At 42.4% G+C, this 20,028-nt stretch overlaps 3 protein-coding genes across 5 annotated transcripts; 1 reads left to right on the forward strand and 2 right to left on the reverse strand.

Annotated features, from left to right (window-relative positions):
* Positions 1 to 103: 103 nt before the first annotated feature.
* On the forward strand, positions 104 to 2,372 carry LOC138913468 (putative uncharacterized protein DDB_G0271606). The gene is made up of 3 exons (XM_070217281.1): positions 104 to 247; positions 320 to 1,205; positions 1,271 to 2,372. The coding sequence occupies exons 1-3, from the start codon at positions 231 to 233 to the stop codon at positions 2,189 to 2,191; spliced, it is 1,824 nt and encodes a 607-aa protein (XP_070073382.1). The 5' UTR covers positions 104 to 230; the 3' UTR covers positions 2,192 to 2,372.
* On the reverse strand, positions 2,364 to 19,962 carry LOC108054229 (hexosaminidase D). 2 transcript variants are annotated; one of them, XM_070217280.1, is made up of 4 exons: positions 19,822 to 19,962; positions 5,100 to 5,849; positions 3,148 to 4,521; positions 2,364 to 2,691 (listed from the first exon to the last, which is right to left on the reverse strand). In XM_070217280.1, the coding sequence occupies exons 2-3, from the start codon at positions 5,847 to 5,849 to the stop codon at positions 3,151 to 3,153; spliced, it is 2,121 nt and encodes a 706-aa protein (XP_070073381.1). In that variant the 5' UTR covers positions 19,822 to 19,962; the 3' UTR covers positions 2,364 to 2,691; positions 3,148 to 3,150. The 2 variants fall into 2 exon arrangements, with proteins under 2 accessions (XP_070073381.1, XP_044250218.1); XM_044394283.2 differs by lacking the exon at positions 19,822 to 19,962 and adding an exon at positions 19,391 to 19,614.
* LOC138913474 (uncharacterized) lies at positions 9,293 to 9,840 on the reverse strand. Of its 2 annotated transcripts, none has more exons than XM_070217303.1 (2): positions 9,794 to 9,840; positions 9,293 to 9,626 (listed from the first exon to the last, which is right to left on the reverse strand). In XM_070217303.1, exon 2 carries the CDS (start codon positions 9,610 to 9,612, stop codon positions 9,337 to 9,339), a length of 276 nt encoding a protein of 91 aa, XP_070073404.1. In that variant the 5' UTR covers positions 9,613 to 9,626; positions 9,794 to 9,840; the 3' UTR covers positions 9,293 to 9,336. The 2 variants fall into 2 exon arrangements, with proteins under 2 accessions (XP_070073404.1, XP_070073403.1); XM_070217302.1 differs by having other exon boundaries at positions 9,706 to 9,795.
* Positions 19,963 to 20,028: the final 66 nt, after the last annotated feature.

The following is a 20,028-nucleotide window of genomic DNA, read 5'->3' on the forward strand; positions in this document are numbered from 1 at the left end:
GTTGACCATAAAAAAGTTAACTACGCCCATGGGTTATGTTATCGAAAGCAAGTAGCTAGTGTGCCCTTATTCCCAGAATTTATAAAGCACATTTGACATTTGACAGGTTCAGCGCTTATTGCACGCGTTTCTTCAAATTTCGTAAAGATTTTGAATAGAAAGAATGCCTTTACATAATTGTGTCTTGCAATGCTACCATAAGTTGCTTCAGAAAAAGGGAACTCAGCAGAATGGAAGAGGATCTCAGGTGAGTCTTGTCTCGATCCTGGCAGAGCCGGTGATCCACCACAGAAAGATAATAGTTTCACCTCCTCTGCAGAACGTGGCACCTCAGCAGGATATTTCGCGACCACAGCAAGTGCCACCATCTGCTCCTATTCAACCGAACCGTCAGATTGGTCCACCGAATGCCCCGCAAGTGGCTCCCATTGCACCACCGATTCGCCACCAAGTTGCTTCACCAGTGGCCCGACCCCAGCAAGAGCCCTCCCATCCCCACCAGCAGTCGGGGGGGTTCAGGTCCTCGTAATCCTCAACAGCAAATTGCTGCACCACCGGATCCCCCACAAGTGGCACCCGGTGCACCACGTAACGAAGGAGCACCTCAACAAAAAGTGGCTTCACCAGGGGAGCAGAGAACTCGTCAAGAAGTTGCTCCACAGATGTCTCAACAACTGGCTTCTATTGAACAACGCCAGAAAGAGGCATCCCATCAGGAAAAAACGCTGGGGGGATCTGGTCCTCGTAATGCTCAACAAGTTCTTTCTGCACCTATTGCACCACGTCGGGGAGAAACACCTCAACAACAAGTGGAGGAGCAAGTTTATCCAATGCTGTCCCAACTACTGGATTCTATTGAACAACGCCAGAAAGAGGCATCCCATCAGGAACAAACGCCGGGGGGATCTGGTCCTCGGATTGCTCAACAAGTTCCTGCTCCCCAGCAGCGACTTGCTGCTCCACCGGTTCCTCCACAAGTGGCACCTGGTGCATCACGTTACGAAGGAGCACCTCAACAACAAGTGGCTTCACCAGAGGAGCAGAGAACTCGTCAACAAGTTTATCCACTGCTGTCCCAACTACTTGATTCTATTGAACAACGCCAGAAAGAGGCATCCCATCAGGAACAACAGCCGGGGAATTCTGGTCATCGTAATCTCCCACGTCAAGGAGTAGCACCTCAACAACGGGCCAATCCGATCAGGGTAAGTACTTCAAACTCCGATCGAGAGCAGTTCTTCAACTGATGACTTTTCTTGCACCTTGCCAGGAAGAAGGATCCCGTCAACAGGAAAGACCGAGCGTTATAGTGGCTCTACAGGGACAAGCGGTGGGTCCATCGAATTCGAAACGGGTGCCTTCCACTGCACCTCGTCAGCAAATTACTCCACCAGTAGTCAAGGCATCACAACGCCAGCCGAACCACAACGTTGAAGAACAACCAGCGGGTCCTTCAAAGGCTCAGCCAGTGGCTACGGTTGCAAAAAGTCAGGTGAAGGCATCCCAACAGCAGGGACAACCACTAAGTCATCAGGAAAAGGCATCCGTACAGCTGAAAAAACCGATAAATTTTCGAATTAGTTGGACTCCTCAACAACAGACTGTTCTTGTAGCACTTCAGGGAGAGGAATCCCAACAACAGGAGCAGCTGAATCCCCAGGCTGCTACATCACAACAGCAAGAGGCACCACATCAACAGCAGCATTTGGAACCCAATGCACAGCGGAGTCAAGATGAAGTTAAACCAACAAATCGAAAACGTGAGGCAGCGGTTCTACAGCAACAACCTGTGGTTGAGGAGGCATCCCCTCCAAAACGGTCCATTCGGGTGGGTCCCAAGTTCTGGGATGAAATACAAAGGAAATTATGGATTCGGTTGTGGGGGCACATCGCTCGAAATGTCAAGAGAGGACGCTACGATCTCAAGCCGTTGGTAAAGGGCCAATGTCCTACCTGCCGACGGAAGATGAGTTGCGGCCTAGAGGCCCACAGAAATATGTGTCAGCCGGAAATGTATTCACTCGGATGTCCATGCGGATATCTTTGTGCGACAATGAAAAGTCTCAACGGCCACCAGGCGAGCTGCGATTTCCACCAGGAGAAACTGGCCTTCAAAGGTCCTCGTGCATTTCTCCCTTACATAAGTGACGAATGGAGGCAGTGCCCGCTCTTTGCTTCAGTCGTCGAGTGATAATCCCTGAATATATTTTTAAACTACTTGTAAAAATCATACTTCTTTAAATATAGTTACCAAATTTACCTATATTCGAGACAGAATGTCAAACAGAAACTAACCAAATATTACAAATGTAAAAAATGCGTTCGATTGGAAGACGATAATTAAAGATTTTTGATTTATTTTTATTACAGTACGATTAAATTGTATATTTGTATAATTGAGCTTCGGCTTACAAAGTAGGTTTAGAAAAAATGAACATTTGATGTTATTAGTTTTACAAGTGGCTAATGCTACCATTATGTATTTATGCTTTGAAGTGCCGCTGCTGCTGTTAACATTCGAATTATACTGGCCTATTAGCCGTGCCGGGCTTGGGCGTTTCGAACGCCATCACTATGCGAGTAGATTAAGATTCAGAGCCAGAACTGCCAGCCGATTTTGGGATCAGTCCATTAAAGCAAATTAACTCATATCTGGGCCCAGGCCAATTAAAACTTGGCTTCAAAGTTGGTCTAAAAGTATAAGATAAAATGTAAGATTTTGATTTTAGAAAGGATATATGGATTAGAGCCCTTTTGTTTTATCATAGTATGCCATGAAATTTCTGATTTGTTTAATTCAATTCTATGTGAAATAAAATTGAAATGAATTGAATTGAATGAATGAATGAATAATTTTTATACATTATTTGAACTTGCCAGATTTTTTTGGTGCTTTCTTTTGAGAACAAAAAGTGGAAAATTTTTAACAAATCAATGTTAACTGCTTAGAAAATAAAATTCAGGCAGATTTTATTACAAAATTATGGGCCTTTCTTCTTCAAAAGAAATTGTCGTTTGAATTATTTCGGAATTCATGCCATTCATTCATTCAATTTTATTAAACTCAAAATTGTAATTAATTCATTCTTATTAAACTAAAAATTCAAAATAATTTATTGAATCCATTCATATTATGGATTTACATACTTTTCATGGCTGCTGCTGATGCGTCACCAGTCCCATGTCCTCCTGCACTTTCAGAGGCAGCGGCAGTGGCCTCTGCGGCCAAGTGCGCCTCTGGAGCAGCAGTTCCGCTCTGGCCAACTGTCGCTGCAGTGCCTCGATAGTGGGATAAATGTGCTGCTCCACGAACTCCGTCACCGTGTACTCATCGTACACCTCCCACAGCAGTTGCTGTGCCTCCCGCGCCATCATTCGCAGCTCCTCGATCAGCATCGGCGTCCTGGCGGTCAGTTCCCTTACCCTCAGCGGCGAACTGAAGTTGTGCCGCACATTGTAGTCCGAAAGCCAGGCGCTCTGGTCGCGTGTCTGCTGCAGATAGAGTCCAATCTCGGCCAGCTTGTCGTACAAACGGAGGGCGTACTTGAAGACCATGTGACCCGGGTAGTTACAAACGGCGAAGAGCTGGCTATGATGGGCATTCGGATGCAACTCGAGCCAGGGACGACCTGACCGACGGCTGTCCGGCTGGTGGACGCACTGCAGCACGCGCAGCAGTTCGTTGTCACGCGGATTCGTGCTGAAGTAGCCCTTGGAAACGGTGGACAGCGAGGTCATCAGGCTGGGAATGCCCACGGGCAGGAGTTCGCAGAGCACGGCGAAGTGATCGTACCGCTGCCAACCGGTCAGGGCCAAACCACGCAGACCCTTGGCAAATCGTCCGCCCTCCTTGGCAATCACCGCCAGCCAGCGGATGTTGTTCTCCAGGTGATGCTGCAGCGGCGGCACCAGCAGACTCTCGCCAAAGGCTCCCTTGAAAGCGGATGCAGTCCAGGCGCTGGGAAAGACCTTGGCATAGGTGTCCCACAGTTGCGGTTGGATGAAGCGATAGATATCGCTGGCATAGACCCACACCATGGGCTCCACATAGCTGCCCACCTGCGAGTGCTGCAGTTCGCTGAGGGACATCGACCGCAGCTGGTCGTCCCAGATGACCACGCCCAAGTGGGGCCACTGGCGGCGGATGAAGTGCGCCAGACTAACCACATGCGAGAGGAAGAGCTCACTACGCAGCCTCTGGCGGCACGAGGAGCACTCGCCCATGCGCTGCACCTCATCGCAGCCGATGTGGATGTGGCTGAACCGAATGGGGGATGTGGGAACGGCGGATGCAGGCGTCGCCTGGCCCAAACACTGCGTGTGAAGCTCGATCACTTGGGTGAGCATCTGCTCCAGCAGCGCCATGCTCTGCGGCTGACTGGGACAGATCGATTGCGGGCTCTCCGCCAACTCCCGCAACTGCTCGAAGCCTGAGAGTTTGAGCACGTATTCCATGTGCCCGAAGGTCTGGACGAGGGGCATTACACTCAAGCCATGGAGGGCAGCGCACTCCAGAAAGTCCTGCAGGGAAACAAGGAAGGATTTAATAAGATGGGAAAGGTATTGCTAGAACACTATAAAAAAGTAATCACTGCGTCTTTGGCAAAAAATATTGGATTTCCATTCTGCTTAAGAATTTTTTAAATATTTTTTTTACCCGTTAAAAACTCAAAATAGTTTTTTAAGGAAATTTTTACTGTTATTTTTAGAATTTTTTCTTGCAAGACTTATTATTACTATGATATTATAATCATCGAATCCGCAATCATATCAATTCAACATCGTAAAAACAAATTTACGCTTAAGGTCTAGTACTCAACCCAACCAAAAGTCGTCCAACACAAAAAACTTCATATGAAAAGAAAGTTAAGACATTTTTTGTTTTGGACGACTTTTTGTTGTGTTGAGTAGTAGCCCTAGGCTTTTTCAAAAAATTGATATCCTTTTAATGTAAAATTGATATTACCGAAATATCGTTTTCACCTTTTCGACCATATCAAATTTACCTGGCCTCATATCAAGTTAAAATTGATCTTCAATAAGGTAAAATTGACCTACGTTTCATATCGATTTTTTTTTTGGTTGTGGGCTAGACTCACCCTCAGTTCATCCTCCTTGTAGGCATTGTGCGCCGCCAGTGGCTGGAGCACCCCGCTGTAGGGGAACATGTCCTCGTACTCGATGAGCAGACCCGTGGCGCCCAGAGCCCGCAGCACGGGCAGCAGCTGCTTGAGGAAGCTGAGCTTGGGCGGGGCGCCCTTGAGATCCAGATGCACCAGACGCTCGGCCGGAGCCCTGGGACCATCCGGCCCGATCCCGGCCACCACCGGCACTCCCATCCGCTGTAGCTCGTGCTCGTACTGCGTCTGTCGCTCGGCCGAACTGAGCATTCGCTCATCCTCGGCATTCGCGTTCAGCTCCTCCATTCCGGCGTTCCTTTGGCGCTGCTGCTGCTCGAGGATCTTCAAGCGCTCCTGCTCAAACAAATAGCTCTCGGACATGGGCAGCGGAGCCTTCTTGGCCTGCGTGGGCCGCAGGAATCGCACGTTGCCCAAGCGCTGGACTGGCGAAGGCGACTTCTCAACGGCGTTATCCCTGAGTCTATCGGCTCTCAGCACCCTGTTGGCCTGGGCAATCAGCTTCTGGATGATGTGCACCTGCTGGTAGCCGGCGGACTGCTGTTGCTGTTGGCGCTCAGAAGTGGCAGAGACTGCGGCGGGTGGCTGCGTGGCGGCTGTCGTATCGATTAGTATGGCCCATGTCCAGAGGCCGAGGAGCACCAGGCCAGAAACGACGAGCAGGAAGGAGAGTTTCCGGCGCCAAATAAATATCCACAGATTTGAGTGCATCTGCAGTGGAGGAAAATGAATAAAAGTAAATAACTATGGTTTTAAAAAAATTATAAAATATTTTCTATCTTAGTAATTTAAAATAAATTGAAATACAGCACCTTGAAAGTATTTTTAACTGGTAACTAAAATTAAATGATGCAGTTTTTGTACCAACTTAATTTAATAATTTTTTCTTTCAGTGCTGTGTAAAGTCAGCCACTGCAGTGCTGCAGAGTAAAAACTTGCATCACTTTTCATAAATATTTGAAGATCCAACAAGTAGCCCCCGGAGTTATGCTATATAAATCCACCCACAACCGGCGCCACCGGGGGCACGTTACTCATACGCCACCGACGCGGGCAGAGGAGCTCATTGAGGTTGAGTTAAGGGCTGTTGCCATTGTTGTTCTTGCGTTTCTTGTGGGTCTTGGCTCCTGCCTTTGTGTTTGCCCAAAGCCTGCGGCTCTGCACCATGATATCGAGTTAAAATGACTATTATAGTGGAAAAAAACTAGATATATGGTATTTATGATTCCCAGTCGTAAATCAGTCGAAAGTTAGAGGTACTGACCGGGATCTTTTTGTTTCTTTTCCGTTTCTTATATTAAATGCACATTTTCTGGCTGTATCTTTTTTTTAGAAAAAAGGTTTTAAAAAGACTATAAGGGCGCGAAATTATTTTCTTATACTTAAAAAAAAATACCACATTTAAAAAATATCAATTCATAATTTCATTTTTTATTTTGAGAATTTAAATATTACAATCCTTTAGAGTTTCATTTAGATATCCTGCTAAACAAAACCTGAGAGGTTCTGGCTTTTGACCACAGCAACAGGGTTAGCCGTCTGCACCAGCTTTCAATGGTTCGCCTGATAGTTTGCCCACATTCGTTTAAATAGGCACAACTGGCAGCTTATTTAAATGAGTCTCTGCACGAGTCATAAAAGCAGCTAGCTCGGGCATTTCCATCCTGCATGGGATAGGTGGGGATATCGTACAAATAGGCGGATAAAAGTCGGGCTAGGATCCAGGACCTGCAGGATTCCAGGATGGCAGCCAGAAGCCAGCGAAACTGGCACGATTCGACAGGCGATAAATGCAAGTGCTCAAGTGGAAATGTGCAGCTGTCTGGCTGGCGGAAATTGAATTGAGTTTTCACTGGGTTACCAGTGGGTGGCTGATGGCAAATGGCGGATGGTGGATGGATGGCTGAGCGGCGTTTAGGCCACTTCTCACTCGGTTCGTGGTTGGCGGTTAGAAGTTCGAGGCTCCCGACTGCCAGCAAGGACAAACGCGGAACATTTTCAAGTCTTTGTGGACACTTGTTAGTCGGTTGAGTGGATTGCTTCAGTAAAATCAGCAATGCGACCACCTAAAAGGTGGTTTAATGAGAAGTTTGCTATCTTTACTAATGGTTAAATCAAATATTTACATTTACAAAAATAAAGGTAGAACTGGTTACTGCTTTAAATTTATAATACAAATTTATAATTGTTTAAAAATATTCTTATTTATTCTTAATGCCCAAGTAAATCCTCAAATATTTCTATATTTATTCATCTAATTTATTATAATTCGAACCGAATCATTTAAAATTATATAAATTTCACCGGCACACTTCACTTTCAATTCTAAGTGATTTAAACATCTATTCGTCATCAATTTAGCATTTGGTAAACGGGCAATCCAAATTCGATTGCTGACCCATTTGGCTTAATCCACATTTGCATTATTTCGCTCTCGTTCTCTCTTGACTTTCCATCGCCTGTTGTTGCCAAAATGGTACACTCGAAAACATTTTCCCCGGGGGCCTTGCAAAGGGGGAGGCCTAGGAATCGTGTGAGTTTCTCTTTGCTATCTCTTTATTTTCCCAGCCACAACAGCTACTTTGAATGGTTGTTCTCGTTTTTCCGACGCTTTGTGTGCTAAAGTTCTCGCCAAGGATGCAAAAATAGAGAAACCGAACTAAGCAAACAGAGGCGCCGGAAAGGGGGTGATGGGTGATGTGTGTGCGGTAATATGAGCCAGAAACTGAAGTACCTCCCACTCCCTCTTCCCATGCATTTACATGTTTTTTCATGTTGAATTCTTAGAACACTTGGAAATATTGGAAAATGTTTTTTAAATATTGGTAGCGTTATGCATAAAATTTAGTTTAGGTTCGCCTTTAAGTAGCCCAACTATTTTTTATCATACACTTCACTAAATTTTTTCTTCAAAATGTTTTTGTCTATTAAATATGTTTTTATTTCAGAATTAATCTTCGTTTTCAAGAAGAGTTCTTTCATCAAGAAATAAAAGTTTCACTCACTTTGAAATCTTAGTACTTAAATATCAACTTGGTCTTTCTCCCAGTGCATAGAATTGATGCTGTTACCGACAGATCCTGACAAGACACGGTCTCGACAGGACAATGGATCGGTGCTAATTGCATTCGGCCCGTCGGACTGAACTGAAAATAGTTTGGGGGCGACTGTTTCCGAAATTAAATGTAATTGCACCGCAAAACCGACAGGCCAATTTGCAGTCGCAATTCACGGCGGGCGTCCCTGGCCATTTCGTCCATATCCTGCCTGTCTGTGACCTCCACCCACCAACACCCACCCACTCATTGAATGGAGAGCAGTGCTAGAAATAGCAGCCATGTCCTGTGAAGTGTCCGCCCACCGCACAATTTGGCAGTTTGCCAAAAAAAATAAAAACAAAACTGAAATATTTTCGAAAAAGCGCAACAAAAAAAAACAACAACATGGAAACACTCACCCAAAAAATGAAACATGAAAAATCTTTAAAGCGGACTCTGAAAATGCACTCGAGCGCTGTTTATGAGGTCTGCATTCGCAGTGCTTTACTGGTGCACTATAAATTTGTTTATACTTGAAACACAGCGCTTTAAATAAATAATTTAAAGCTATTTTCCCAGAAACATATCGATTGCAGCTCATTTTTAATTAAATGCACACAGAACTGTGCACTTACAGGAATAAAACAAGACTCATGGGAGTCTTTACGACTATTTTAAATATATCAAACACAGCCAAAGTTATATTAAACTCAAATGATCATGGCGAAACTGTAACTTTAATTTTAGTTCTTGTATCGTAAAAGTCCAGTAAAGTTTTTACACATTTTGAAACCTGAGTCAAGGCGAGAATTTTCTATAGACTCGTGTTCCTCTGGCTTTCCCATTCAGTGGCTCGCACATCGCTTATATTGCATGCCCTGCATTGCATTTTGAGCAGCAGAAAATTTGCCTGCCACTGCACTACGAAAGGGGGTGGGAAAAGCCAGGCCGAAGCTGCCTTAACTTGGCTTTAAGGATAAAGCTGCCGGCCAGGCCATAGCTCACTTTTGTGGCCCCTCGAAGTAATCTACACAGGGGAAAATTTCATTGAGACTGTCTAGGATTAACTCTAGATTATATTTTAGCACTCAGGACCAGATTATTTTACAATCGTCGCAATCTCTATAAATTTATTAATAGCTATTTCTAAGACATATTAATTATAAATTATGTTTTCTGTGCTCCCGCTCAACATGCAAATCGAAGAGTAGCTTGTTCTGTAAGTAGTAGAGGTTCTCATGGGGTCCCAGTTCCGGGAAGTAGCCAGAATCCGAGTCTCCCGATCCCTGAGATTCTTCGCTGGCCAAGAGAGGGATGCTACTAATGCTATCGGCATCTTCATGGAGGTGCATGTCCCTGAAACGCTTTTTGGGAGGTCCGAAATCGCTGGAATCCTCGTCTTCAAAACTGCGTTTTAACTCATTTTGATCAGCCATCCCACCTTGACAATCTAGTTGGTTATGAATACACAGTGTGTCAGGATCAGATCTTTACAATTTAATACAGTTTTCTTTTAGGTTTAGTGGTACCCTTATTAAACTTTAGGCTTCAATGAAACTCCTACTAAAAATCAGTCTAAGATTTTCACTTTTATTTAGCATGACACAAAAAACTAACCTGCTTCGACCTGTTCGTTCTAGACGATATATTCCAAAAACTACAAAAAATAGCTGTTTACAGTGTGACATTGCCACTGTTTAATCTCTATTTGTATTATAGAAGGACCAAAATCAACTCACAGTATTAAGTTATTTGTAAATTTAATTTATTTATTAAATTTATGAATATTCATATATATTATCCATATTTTTAAATAAAAAATGGTAAACTTAATTTTGTATAGTGCACAACGTATTGAAAGGAGGCTTGGTACTTGGGTACTGAGTACTGGGGCTTGCAAAATATTGTGCTAGTTTCTCCCTCCGGTACCTTATCGGCCTGGTCTGAGGGCCATAATCGGCAATTAGGCCATTTAACGCCTTATTAACGTCCATTAGCAGGCGGCCACTAATGGACGAAGATCCGTCGAGCAGGCATACCAGGGGATAACATCCATCTTTCCCCCTTTTTGGCTGCTTTCTCGGGCAGACTCAAGATGCCTTGATGGCCACTCAAATAAATAAAGAGTGCAGCACTTGCCGCTGGGGAGAATAATTTGAGGCGGCTGGAATGCCGATGCAGCCTCTGCAATTGCTCGATAGGATTGTCGGGGATTTTCCAGTTGAAATGTATCAGGGAAATCAAGAGAAATAGCTGTAGCAAGAAAATAAATATCCAGGGATTGCTCGGACAGGAACCCAAATGTGTATGGATATCAAACGCTCTATTTATAAACTAGCAGCCAAAAATGCAATACCATAAAACACTTTAATTCCGCCATAAGCCCTGCTAGTTTGTTGGCAATGGAATGGCACGAAAATTGGCAATCAAATGTATGCAAATATATCACTACCCGCATTTCACCGCCCCCGCAGACGAGTTCATAATTGGCAAAGCAAACAAACTGTGAATGGAAATGAGAACAAACAAAAAAGTAACGAAACTTCGTCGCCAGCTGTAATGAAAATACTCTGATGAACTGGCAGCACCCCGATTCCCAGTAATTTTCTCTCATCCCTTTTAACTAACAAACTTGCCGTGCTGAAACAAAACTTTTGTCGAGCTTCGAAAATTGTCTACATTCCAGGTCCAGTCTTAATAAAAACGTTGTTACCTACTTCATAAGTAGATTATAACTGCAAAAGTTTAGAGCGAAAAAAAAGACGAGCGCAGGGGATATAAAAAAGAAAGCAGGGCGGGAAATTGAGGGAGAATTAGAACGGAGCGTCCATAACTATGCAACACTCAGTTTGTCCGCTCGAAAGCGCTAAGCAGCAAAAAGCAAAAGCAAGAGTAGAAAAGCAAAACTGTCACAGCGCAGCAACAGCTGCAGCGCGAGCAAAAAACGGAATCCATAAAAAAGTGTCACATTTGACTGCCTCGACTATGTGACACCATAAATTCTTATTATTTCCCTTGCAAGCCAGTAAAAAGTAATGACACATGTGACACCATATAAAATAATCTTAAACAATAATCGTAAAATAAAAATTTTATTCTTCGTGTGTGTTCTATTCTTCTTAAATCAATTTATAATTTAATAGTTTCCTATTTCTTAAGTACCAATAAATATACAACAAGTGTTATTATAAAAATTAAGAAATATCTACATTTTAAAAAATATACATTTTGGTATTTTTAACCGACTTGGATTTATTTATAGATATATAAAATACAATTTTTCAATTAGTCGAACTTAAGGCCACTGCAATATGGCCATAAATAAAATGTTTTTTTTAACCTTTAAGTCACATTTCTTTTGATATTTTGTGGCCTATCCCAAACGAATATGCCCAGCGAATCAAAGGTATCGAGAAATCACGGCAAGGACACGTAGCTAGTGTCCCGCCTCAAAAGGGACCCTCAACGACGCCGTGTTTATAATTTGAAATGATTTTTTTCTGCATTTTAGTGCTAACAAAACGGGTGACAGAGCAAAGACAGCGGACGAGGGGCGAGGCGGGTGATTGAATGGGGAAACGTTTGCACATTTTGTTTGCCGGCTGCCTTACTGATTTCTAGATAGTCCTGCGAGATACATAGTGCATAAATATACAGGCATTCTGGGCTGCACAAAAGGTAGATACATATGTACATCCGGTTATTGTGTGGTCAGCAACGATTGCTATTGGGTGAGATATGCCCGAGGCTTTCCCAGTGACACTGTCTTTGCAGCAGAGAATTCAATCAGAATTTACACAGCACATCCTGCATCCCTACATCCTATATCCTACATTGCAGGCAGGCACATATGCTCCAGCTGAGCCCTGCGAACATCGATTTCAATTGCATTATGGGCTTTACGGTGATTTATGAGTCTTTCCTGGGAGACAGATAAATTGGAATGCAAGGGAGGGAAAGCCAGTTGGCGAAATGAACTTGTCTCTTGATTAATTTTCCTCTTCTAGACGGAAATGTGAGTATGAAAAGTTAGGTTTCGCAAGATAATAAAGTTTATTATACAATTTGGAAACTATAGATATGTCCTTAACAGGGAATAAAACGATTTTTAAAAACTTAATTCAATGATTACCCAAATGGAAAGGATTTATTAAGCTGTTCTGCACACAATTTGTAATTGATTGTAGTTTAATGCATTTTATAAATGCTTTATCAAAATGTGCAGAGTAAAGTGAAATTTAAATCTACTGGAAATAGTAAATTATCATTCCAGAGAACATAAAAATTTAATAAAATATTTTCTCCAGTTTTGCCTAATCGTTGTTAATAAAGTTTATGTAGTTGCTGGGGGGCTACGCTGCGTATGCGTGATATTTATTTAGCGATAAGAATGCAGTCGCCATGCAAACATTTTGCATCATTAATTCCGAATGTCAACGAAATGCAAATCTAAGCCTGTATTTGTGCTTGTGTTCATTTTGCCGTTTTCATTGTTATTTGTACGAGGGAAAAAGCCAACTTTGGTCGCCTTTTAATTCCCGTAAAAGCCATTAAATTCTCTTGTTCAGCCAGCAGTAAAATGCAGACTAGGCTGAAAGGCCACTCCCCCTGAAAAGGGGTGGAAAACCGCCCCCCTGAAGTGCATCGCCTACTGGCAGGCAATGTTGACTTGTCGACTGATGACAGCAAATGACGAGCGACGACAACAAAATGTTTACTAATGCAGACCCAAAGCAGTGACAGCAAAGTGTTGGCCCACATTTCGGGATTGCCAATGGGTGGCTGAGCATATGGAGAGGCTTCTAACGAGGCAGATGCTGTGACATCGCTGATGGAATGCACTCTGGGGCTCCCAGGACTCTCGAACGAGTTCCCACTCGGCAGCAGCAGCCCTGATTGATGTTTATGAATTATTAAGTAACTGCACGGAGAGCAGCTCAGCTCAACGCAACTCAACTCAACTCAGCTCAGCTCCATCCGCTTTCAATCCACGAGGACGAGTTGATGGATGCCAGCATGGAATTGTTGGCAAGCTGCAGTTTAAGCACACATTGTTGCAGCCCCAGATTGCAAAGTTTAAGTTCCAGGGCAAGCTTAAGTGTAACTGATTCAATTATCTTGAGACGATTTAAACTTGGGAGTCTGCTTATCCTCTTTAGACTGACAATAAACTTATTCGAATGTAATCCTTGTGAACATAATCTTAAGATCAACGATTATTTAGAATGTTGATGCGAGCTATTGTGAGGAATACCTTTATGAGCATGCAAGACTTCAGTTTGTACCCAAGTCTATCAAATGTCAATGCGTCATAAAAAGAATAACCATTATTATTCATATTATTGAGTATCATCTTTATAATAATTCTCGTCACTATCAAGTTCACATAAAAAGAAATATCCATTAATATGCGTATTTTTAAGTATCATCTTGATAATATTTCTCATCACTATCAAGTTCACATAAAAAGCAAACATTTAATAACAAGTCTAGAAAAAATGCTTGCTTTTCTTTTTCTCCCTATCAAAACAACATTTTCTAGAGTACAAAAAATACAAATTTAAAGAAGCATCGTCTCCATCAAGCCGATTATCAATGTAAACACAGGTCTTCGAAGAACATAAACATAACCGACAGATTAAATGGAATGGCTGCCAGTAAATGTCACATCCGGATTAAGTTGCACATCAATTGAAAAGTCCACAAAGTTCGCATAAAGAGCAAGGGGTTGAAACTTTGGCTGTTTTAAGTTTACATCTTGCATGTCGCAGTTACCTTAATGCTACCGCCCCCCTCCCCCTTCTGCCACGCCCACACAATGCAAACTTTGCCGAACATTCCGCATGCACATGGGTTTTGGGATGAATTCTCTATGCCAAAGGGTTACCAACCGACCAAAAAGGACATGTCAAACACTTTAGTCGCAACTTTTGGTCAGTTGTTTAGATGGCTTTGGGCATTAGCCAAGATCAACAAAGTGAGCCCAACTTTTTGGCCAATTTCGTAGTGACTAACGGGGTGATTGAATTTGGAAGAGCTCTAGAAGTAGTAGTAGCATATCCAGAACCGCATTCTGTAATTTGTCTTGCTGTCCTCCGTGCAGCAGAAGCTCCACAGGCTCCGGCCAATTAATCAGTGTCAGGCGGCACTGCAACATCAGAGACAACACGGCGTATGCGCAACTCCGGTTGAGCTGTCACCCGCACACTTCCATTACAACCCCCCGCTTTGCTACCCTACGCTTCCTCTAAAATGTCTTAAAAATTAATTAAGCCAAGGCAGATGTCGGAGGAGCTGGCAAGGAGATTAGCTGTCGGAAGTGGGCCAAAGCCAAAGCCAAAGCCGAAGTCAAATTTAACTCTTCCTAAGCCATTTCCCGCAGTCGCAGTGAAAACCCATTTAAGTTTAGACAAACAAAGCGAAAAGGCACAAAATTTCCATATTTTCCAAGCAGAATTTTCCCCTGCCTTTTGGCCGCATTTGCATAACTCCTGCCGTCTGCGTGCAGCAATTAAAATATTTTCACTAATTTCATTTCGGGCCAAAGCGAGAATTACCATGCAAATTATAACAATTCAAATGCATTAAGTGCAACAGCAAATAACCATCCCTTCGCTTTGCATAAAATGGTTTTTTGGGGGCGGGCCGACTTTTCATTTTGCATCCTGTAAATTCAAATGGAAATGCAAAGTGTGTGAGCATCAGAAACGGCAACAAACAAACAAACGGTTGGGTTTATTTCGACACTACGAAGCCCCAACACGCTGCTTTTAGATTTTAATTTGCATCAAAAACAAACACGAAAAGCGCTTCAGGCGATTTAAATTTGTGCAAATACAAGTGTCGGCTTAATGGACACTTTATTGCTGAATTTTCTCTATTAACTTGTGTGGTCTGGTGTGAATATTAAATTTAATTCTAGTCGATAAACTTGAATAACCATTTAAACAGACATTTAAAATATATTTGATAACTTTGTACACTCAGAGAAATGTAAAATGTCCAGATAAAACATTAAAAATATTTAAACAGATATAGTTTACCTAAATATATTTGAAAGTTGAATACTTTTCAAACTAAATATATCTGTTAAATATTTATGCTGTAATTATCCAAATAATAATTGCTTTTTTTTATTTAATAAATTATTTAAGGTACTGTTTTAAGAAAAATAATGCTTAAATCGTGGACCGTAAATAAAAGTTATTTGAGACTTTCATTTTAAAGAAACTAATGTAATATTTTGATTTTCCATTTGGTTGTTTTTATGAATGCCTAGAAATGAAAAAGAAAATATTTTAATTGGACAATCTATTAAAAAGTTATGAACAAAAAAATGAAATAGCCGATAGATGGCGTCACTAGCTTTGACGACTGCATATCTTTATCTCCCTCGCACTTCCTTTTAGCTGATTTACGGGTATCTGATAGTCGAAGTACTCGATTTTAGCGCTCTCTCACTACTTGTCGAACCTGAACAGTTCCTATAAAATAGTACAGAAGAACATTTTCTAAATCTGGTTACTTATATTTGAGAACAAAATAGTTAGGGTCGACAAAATCACCTAATCATTTTGGTCTCTTCACTGCAGTCTGGTTCTTGAGATTATTTTCTATTCCGAAAAGCTGTTTGAATTGATCTCCTTGACTGCACTGCGCCTAACAAACGCAGTAACGAAGCTCTAATGCCCCCGACAAAGTTGCAACTATGACTATGCAAATTGGAGCAGGACTGCTCCGATGGGGGCTCGAAATGAGCCTAGGAAACTTTTGTCTGCGGTCCACACGACGCCTGCCCATTCTGCCACTTTTCAGACCCCCATTTTCCATTCTGCACTACCCATTCCCCATTTGCATGCGAGAAATGTGGCGTATTTTGCAATGCTTCCAAATGAGATTCCGCTGCGAGCTTAATGCTATTGTTGCATGTTGCACGTAGAGCTCCCCCTTATCCTCCGCATCCTGTGCATCCTGCTGCACGTCCTGGTTGTTTACACTCGCAATGTTTTCGTTCCGGCTGTCACCGTCTGCCCAAATACCCGCAGCGTCCCAGCCCGCTGATCCACTCTGCATTTAACTCCTCCCGCAGGCCAAGTCCTGACTTCAATACGCACTCATGCAAATATAATCGGGACACACGCACAGCGAAATTCCCTTTCCTCGGCAATCCGCAGGACATGTCCCCATGCCATGTCATCGGCAGAGCTCTAAATAACTTTTAAATGAAGCACAGGATGCATGCATGACCGCCAAACAACTGGCCACAGTGAGCCAACAAATAGTGGGCCCACTGGGAATGCGAAATTCAAGTATTTTCCAGGACTTGGGTGCCAGCCAAATATGGAGAATTTAGACATTTTTTGCAGCCCTTTGATACCTAAGCTATCCTATGGTTTTGTTTATCTGGATTGGAGTTAAATATATCTTAAATTATGATTGTACTTTAGAGATAATCCCGTTGCACCTGAATTACTGGACTGCGGTATTTTTCGTAAGGCTCTTCCTTTTATGTAATCCCTTCGGTTCGCCACATTTACCCATTCCCTTGTCCGCAGGTTGCGTTTCACGCATGGATGCTTCTGACTTTACTCCTCCTCTTCCAGGTCGCTCTTTCAATTCATCTCGCATTTCCTTGGGTTTACACTGTGGCTTTTCTGCCCACTCGGCCTCAGTGGACTTGGACAGCCCGGACAATCCTGGACATCCTGGACATCTCGTGGAAAAGGTCCCATTGTTTTAAACTATACACAATCTGCCGGGAGCTGTATGCGTGTGAAACTTTTTCGTTTTCCCCGCTCATGCGTTTATGAAAATTGTAAAAACATACCGGGCTTTCCCCCTTTCCATTTCCCAATTTCCCCACTGCTTTGGACGCTCGCTTGCGGTGGCCAAAGTGTGAATGTGTGAATAAATAAGTTGTGTGTGCCAAAAGTTCCCCGGTTCGCCGTGGCTAATGAAATATTTAAATGTAATTTTGGCGCGTTAATCAAAATTAAGTTAATTAACTGTGGATGCGAAGCTTTAATTAGGCCATGCAGAATATATGCAAGAAAGTATATGAGATATTTGTATGGCATACGAATAAATGTTGCCTACTTTTTTGGGTGAAAAGAAAAGACTCAAAAGAAAAGAGCGTTTTATAATTAAGAAAGCCTTGGTTATAGTAGCTTTTATTAGCTCTTGAAGTGCATTAATTGAAAATATTTAGTCTATTGGGAACAAATACTATATTTGATTAAACTTAGTCTGCATTCAAAACATTTCTATTTTCAATATTCACCCAACATATGCCAAAATTTGATAGTTTTCATGAATGCATTGTTAATTTATGGCGTTGGATAATCGCATTCCTATTCAAATTTGTCACCACTTGAAGTCTTTTGCAGTTATTCAATTTAATAAAGTACTTTTCACTATAATTTTTCACTAATCCAAATACCGGTGACCATTTAGTTCCACTTGCGAGGGCATCGAAAGGGGGTTTGTTTCGATTGTAATTCAACCTTTTGGCCCGCTGCCGCTTTTCAAGGCAATTGAATTACAAGTGCAGCAACCTGAAAATACTGCCAGTACTTGTGCTGCAAGACGACAAAGCCGGAAGGCGGAAGGAGCGAGGAGGAGGCTAGGCGGAAACGGAAACGCCTGCCATCGGAGTGCGGGGCTTCATAAATCCTGGCTGGCAACGACCGCAGCACCCGACCATCCACATCCTCATCCTCCCACTCCTCCTCCTCCTCCTCCCGGTGATCCACTGAAATATGCTTGCGTCAGTGCGATGCCAAAAACCCAGTTGCAGCTGCTCCACAAAACGATACAAGCGGCACGAGTGAAGGTCCAACGACGATAAGTACTTATCCCTTCCACAAATTATTCACTCTCATGCGCTTAATCCGTAAAAAATACTATAGGGGAACTACTCAAAAGCGAATTTTCAGCCAGTCCCGCATAATTGAATAACAATAAAGAGCGGAGTTCTTCCAAAAAGTAAAGTCTGATTAAATTTAGCTTAAACTTAAAACATTTGGAATCATTTTCGTATTAATATAATACAATAAAATAGTTACAGTTCTTAAAATATCATAAAGATTTGCCTAAACAAAATAAATCTAATAATTTTGTAAAAATTAAACCTACAACTTAAATATTTTAAAAAATTGAAAAAGGTTTGTACATTTCCATGAAACCAAAGTACAGATAAAGATTATGGGGTTCGCCTTAAAGAAGTTGGACTGTAAATGACACGGTAAAAAAGCACTCGCACCATCATCATGGTATCCCATTTAATTCTCCTGTTCTTCACCTTTTCTCTGCTGTAATTATTCCAGCACGAGTGTGTATGAGTGTGTTAATCAATGTGCAGAAAGCATTAAATTGTCAAGCAATTAGTTATGGGAGAATAAAAATAACAAGATAATGCCATTAATTAAAGCTTAATTCAATTGCAGAGAGTTATGAGTCAGTGGGATTATCGCGCTGCACATTAAATGTAAATTAATACAGATTTGTGGGCACCAACTGGGGACCAACTTTTCCACTAATGGCGACAGCTGCAGATGCTGCATGGCTGACTCCTCGAAAGCAATGCAATTCAGTGTTTTCAATTCGAAATGTTTCTAATTGAATGGGACATCAAATGGGTGTGTGTGTTGGGGGCTTGGGAAAATTTCGCCAGCATTGCAAAAACTAATGTTTGTAAACGAAAGTCAACAGGAGAGCTGGGGGCCCTGGCCGCAAACAAACAGACATCAGCACAAAATCTGATTTCGATTCCAATTTAGAGTGAACGGGAAAAAAAATGCGACCCTTGGGAAATGTCGCCCTCGATTTTGACAGAATTAGAAATGCAAAAGGATTACCGGGCAAACGATTTGCCCAATAAAATGTGTCAAATAAAAATTGACAATGGGGGGGAATGGCAGTCCCAGAGGCGACATTATTCATTTGGTAAACGATTGCCAACTGGGGGGTATAGGAAAAAAAGGGGCTCTCAACTTGTTCCATTTGAGTGCCCAGTGATGCTTCAACACTTTCGAATATTCAGCCCAAGAGGCCAAATATGTAAAATAAGCGAAGCTCTTAAACTATGGGATATTCAAGGGTTAAAGTGGTTAGTGGAGAACGCGCAAAATTCGGGCATCACGTGCTCGTTGAGTAAGAAAAAATATTAAAACAAACTATAAAACCATTTGTTTTCCAACTATTTTCGAACTTAACTGTTAAAGCCGTTTAATCCTTTTCCCCTTCGAGTCGTATCAATCAACAGTCGATTTGCTCAAACTGCATGGCGTCGAAATCGCGCGGATTGCAGCCAATTTGAACCAACAAAAAAAACCACAGCACACGTTTAACAATCGCGAACGTTGCAGTTGCACTAAACTTCCGCACTGTTTGTGCCACGGGAATCGTTTCCATTTGGCGGCAAGCGGAGGTTCTTGCGCACTGAATGCGTTTCGAACAAACACCGTTATTTTCAGAGCCCCAAACATAAACAATCCGGCGCCTGGGCACACTGCCAATGTTAAGATAACAGCGCTGCAGTAGCGGGGCAACAACAAATGTAAGTGCATACACATGAAAATTACACCGGCTTTTGCAAGTCCCCGCCCACAAGTTGGGCTCAGGGTTTTATAGGACAGAAAACTTACCCATTGGCACCTGTGTTAACAATAGTCTAGGCCTGCCGTCCTAAAATCACACAAATGTATTACTTCCGCGCACTTCTAAGCTCTTTCCTTCGACTGTAATTTACCGTATGAAATAATATTCCGTGCTGCCAGCATCTGGCCTGTCTGGCAACTCCAAATAAAGCTTTTTCTAGCAGTCTGGCAACCATGCATTAATTAATCGATTTT

This window comes from Drosophila takahashii, chromosome 3R, assembly GCF_030179915.1.
Source record: "Drosophila takahashii strain IR98-3 E-12201 chromosome 3R, DtakHiC1v2, whole genome shotgun sequence".
In the NCBI taxonomy this organism is placed as follows: domain Eukaryota; kingdom Metazoa; phylum Arthropoda; class Insecta; order Diptera; family Drosophilidae; genus Drosophila; species Drosophila takahashii.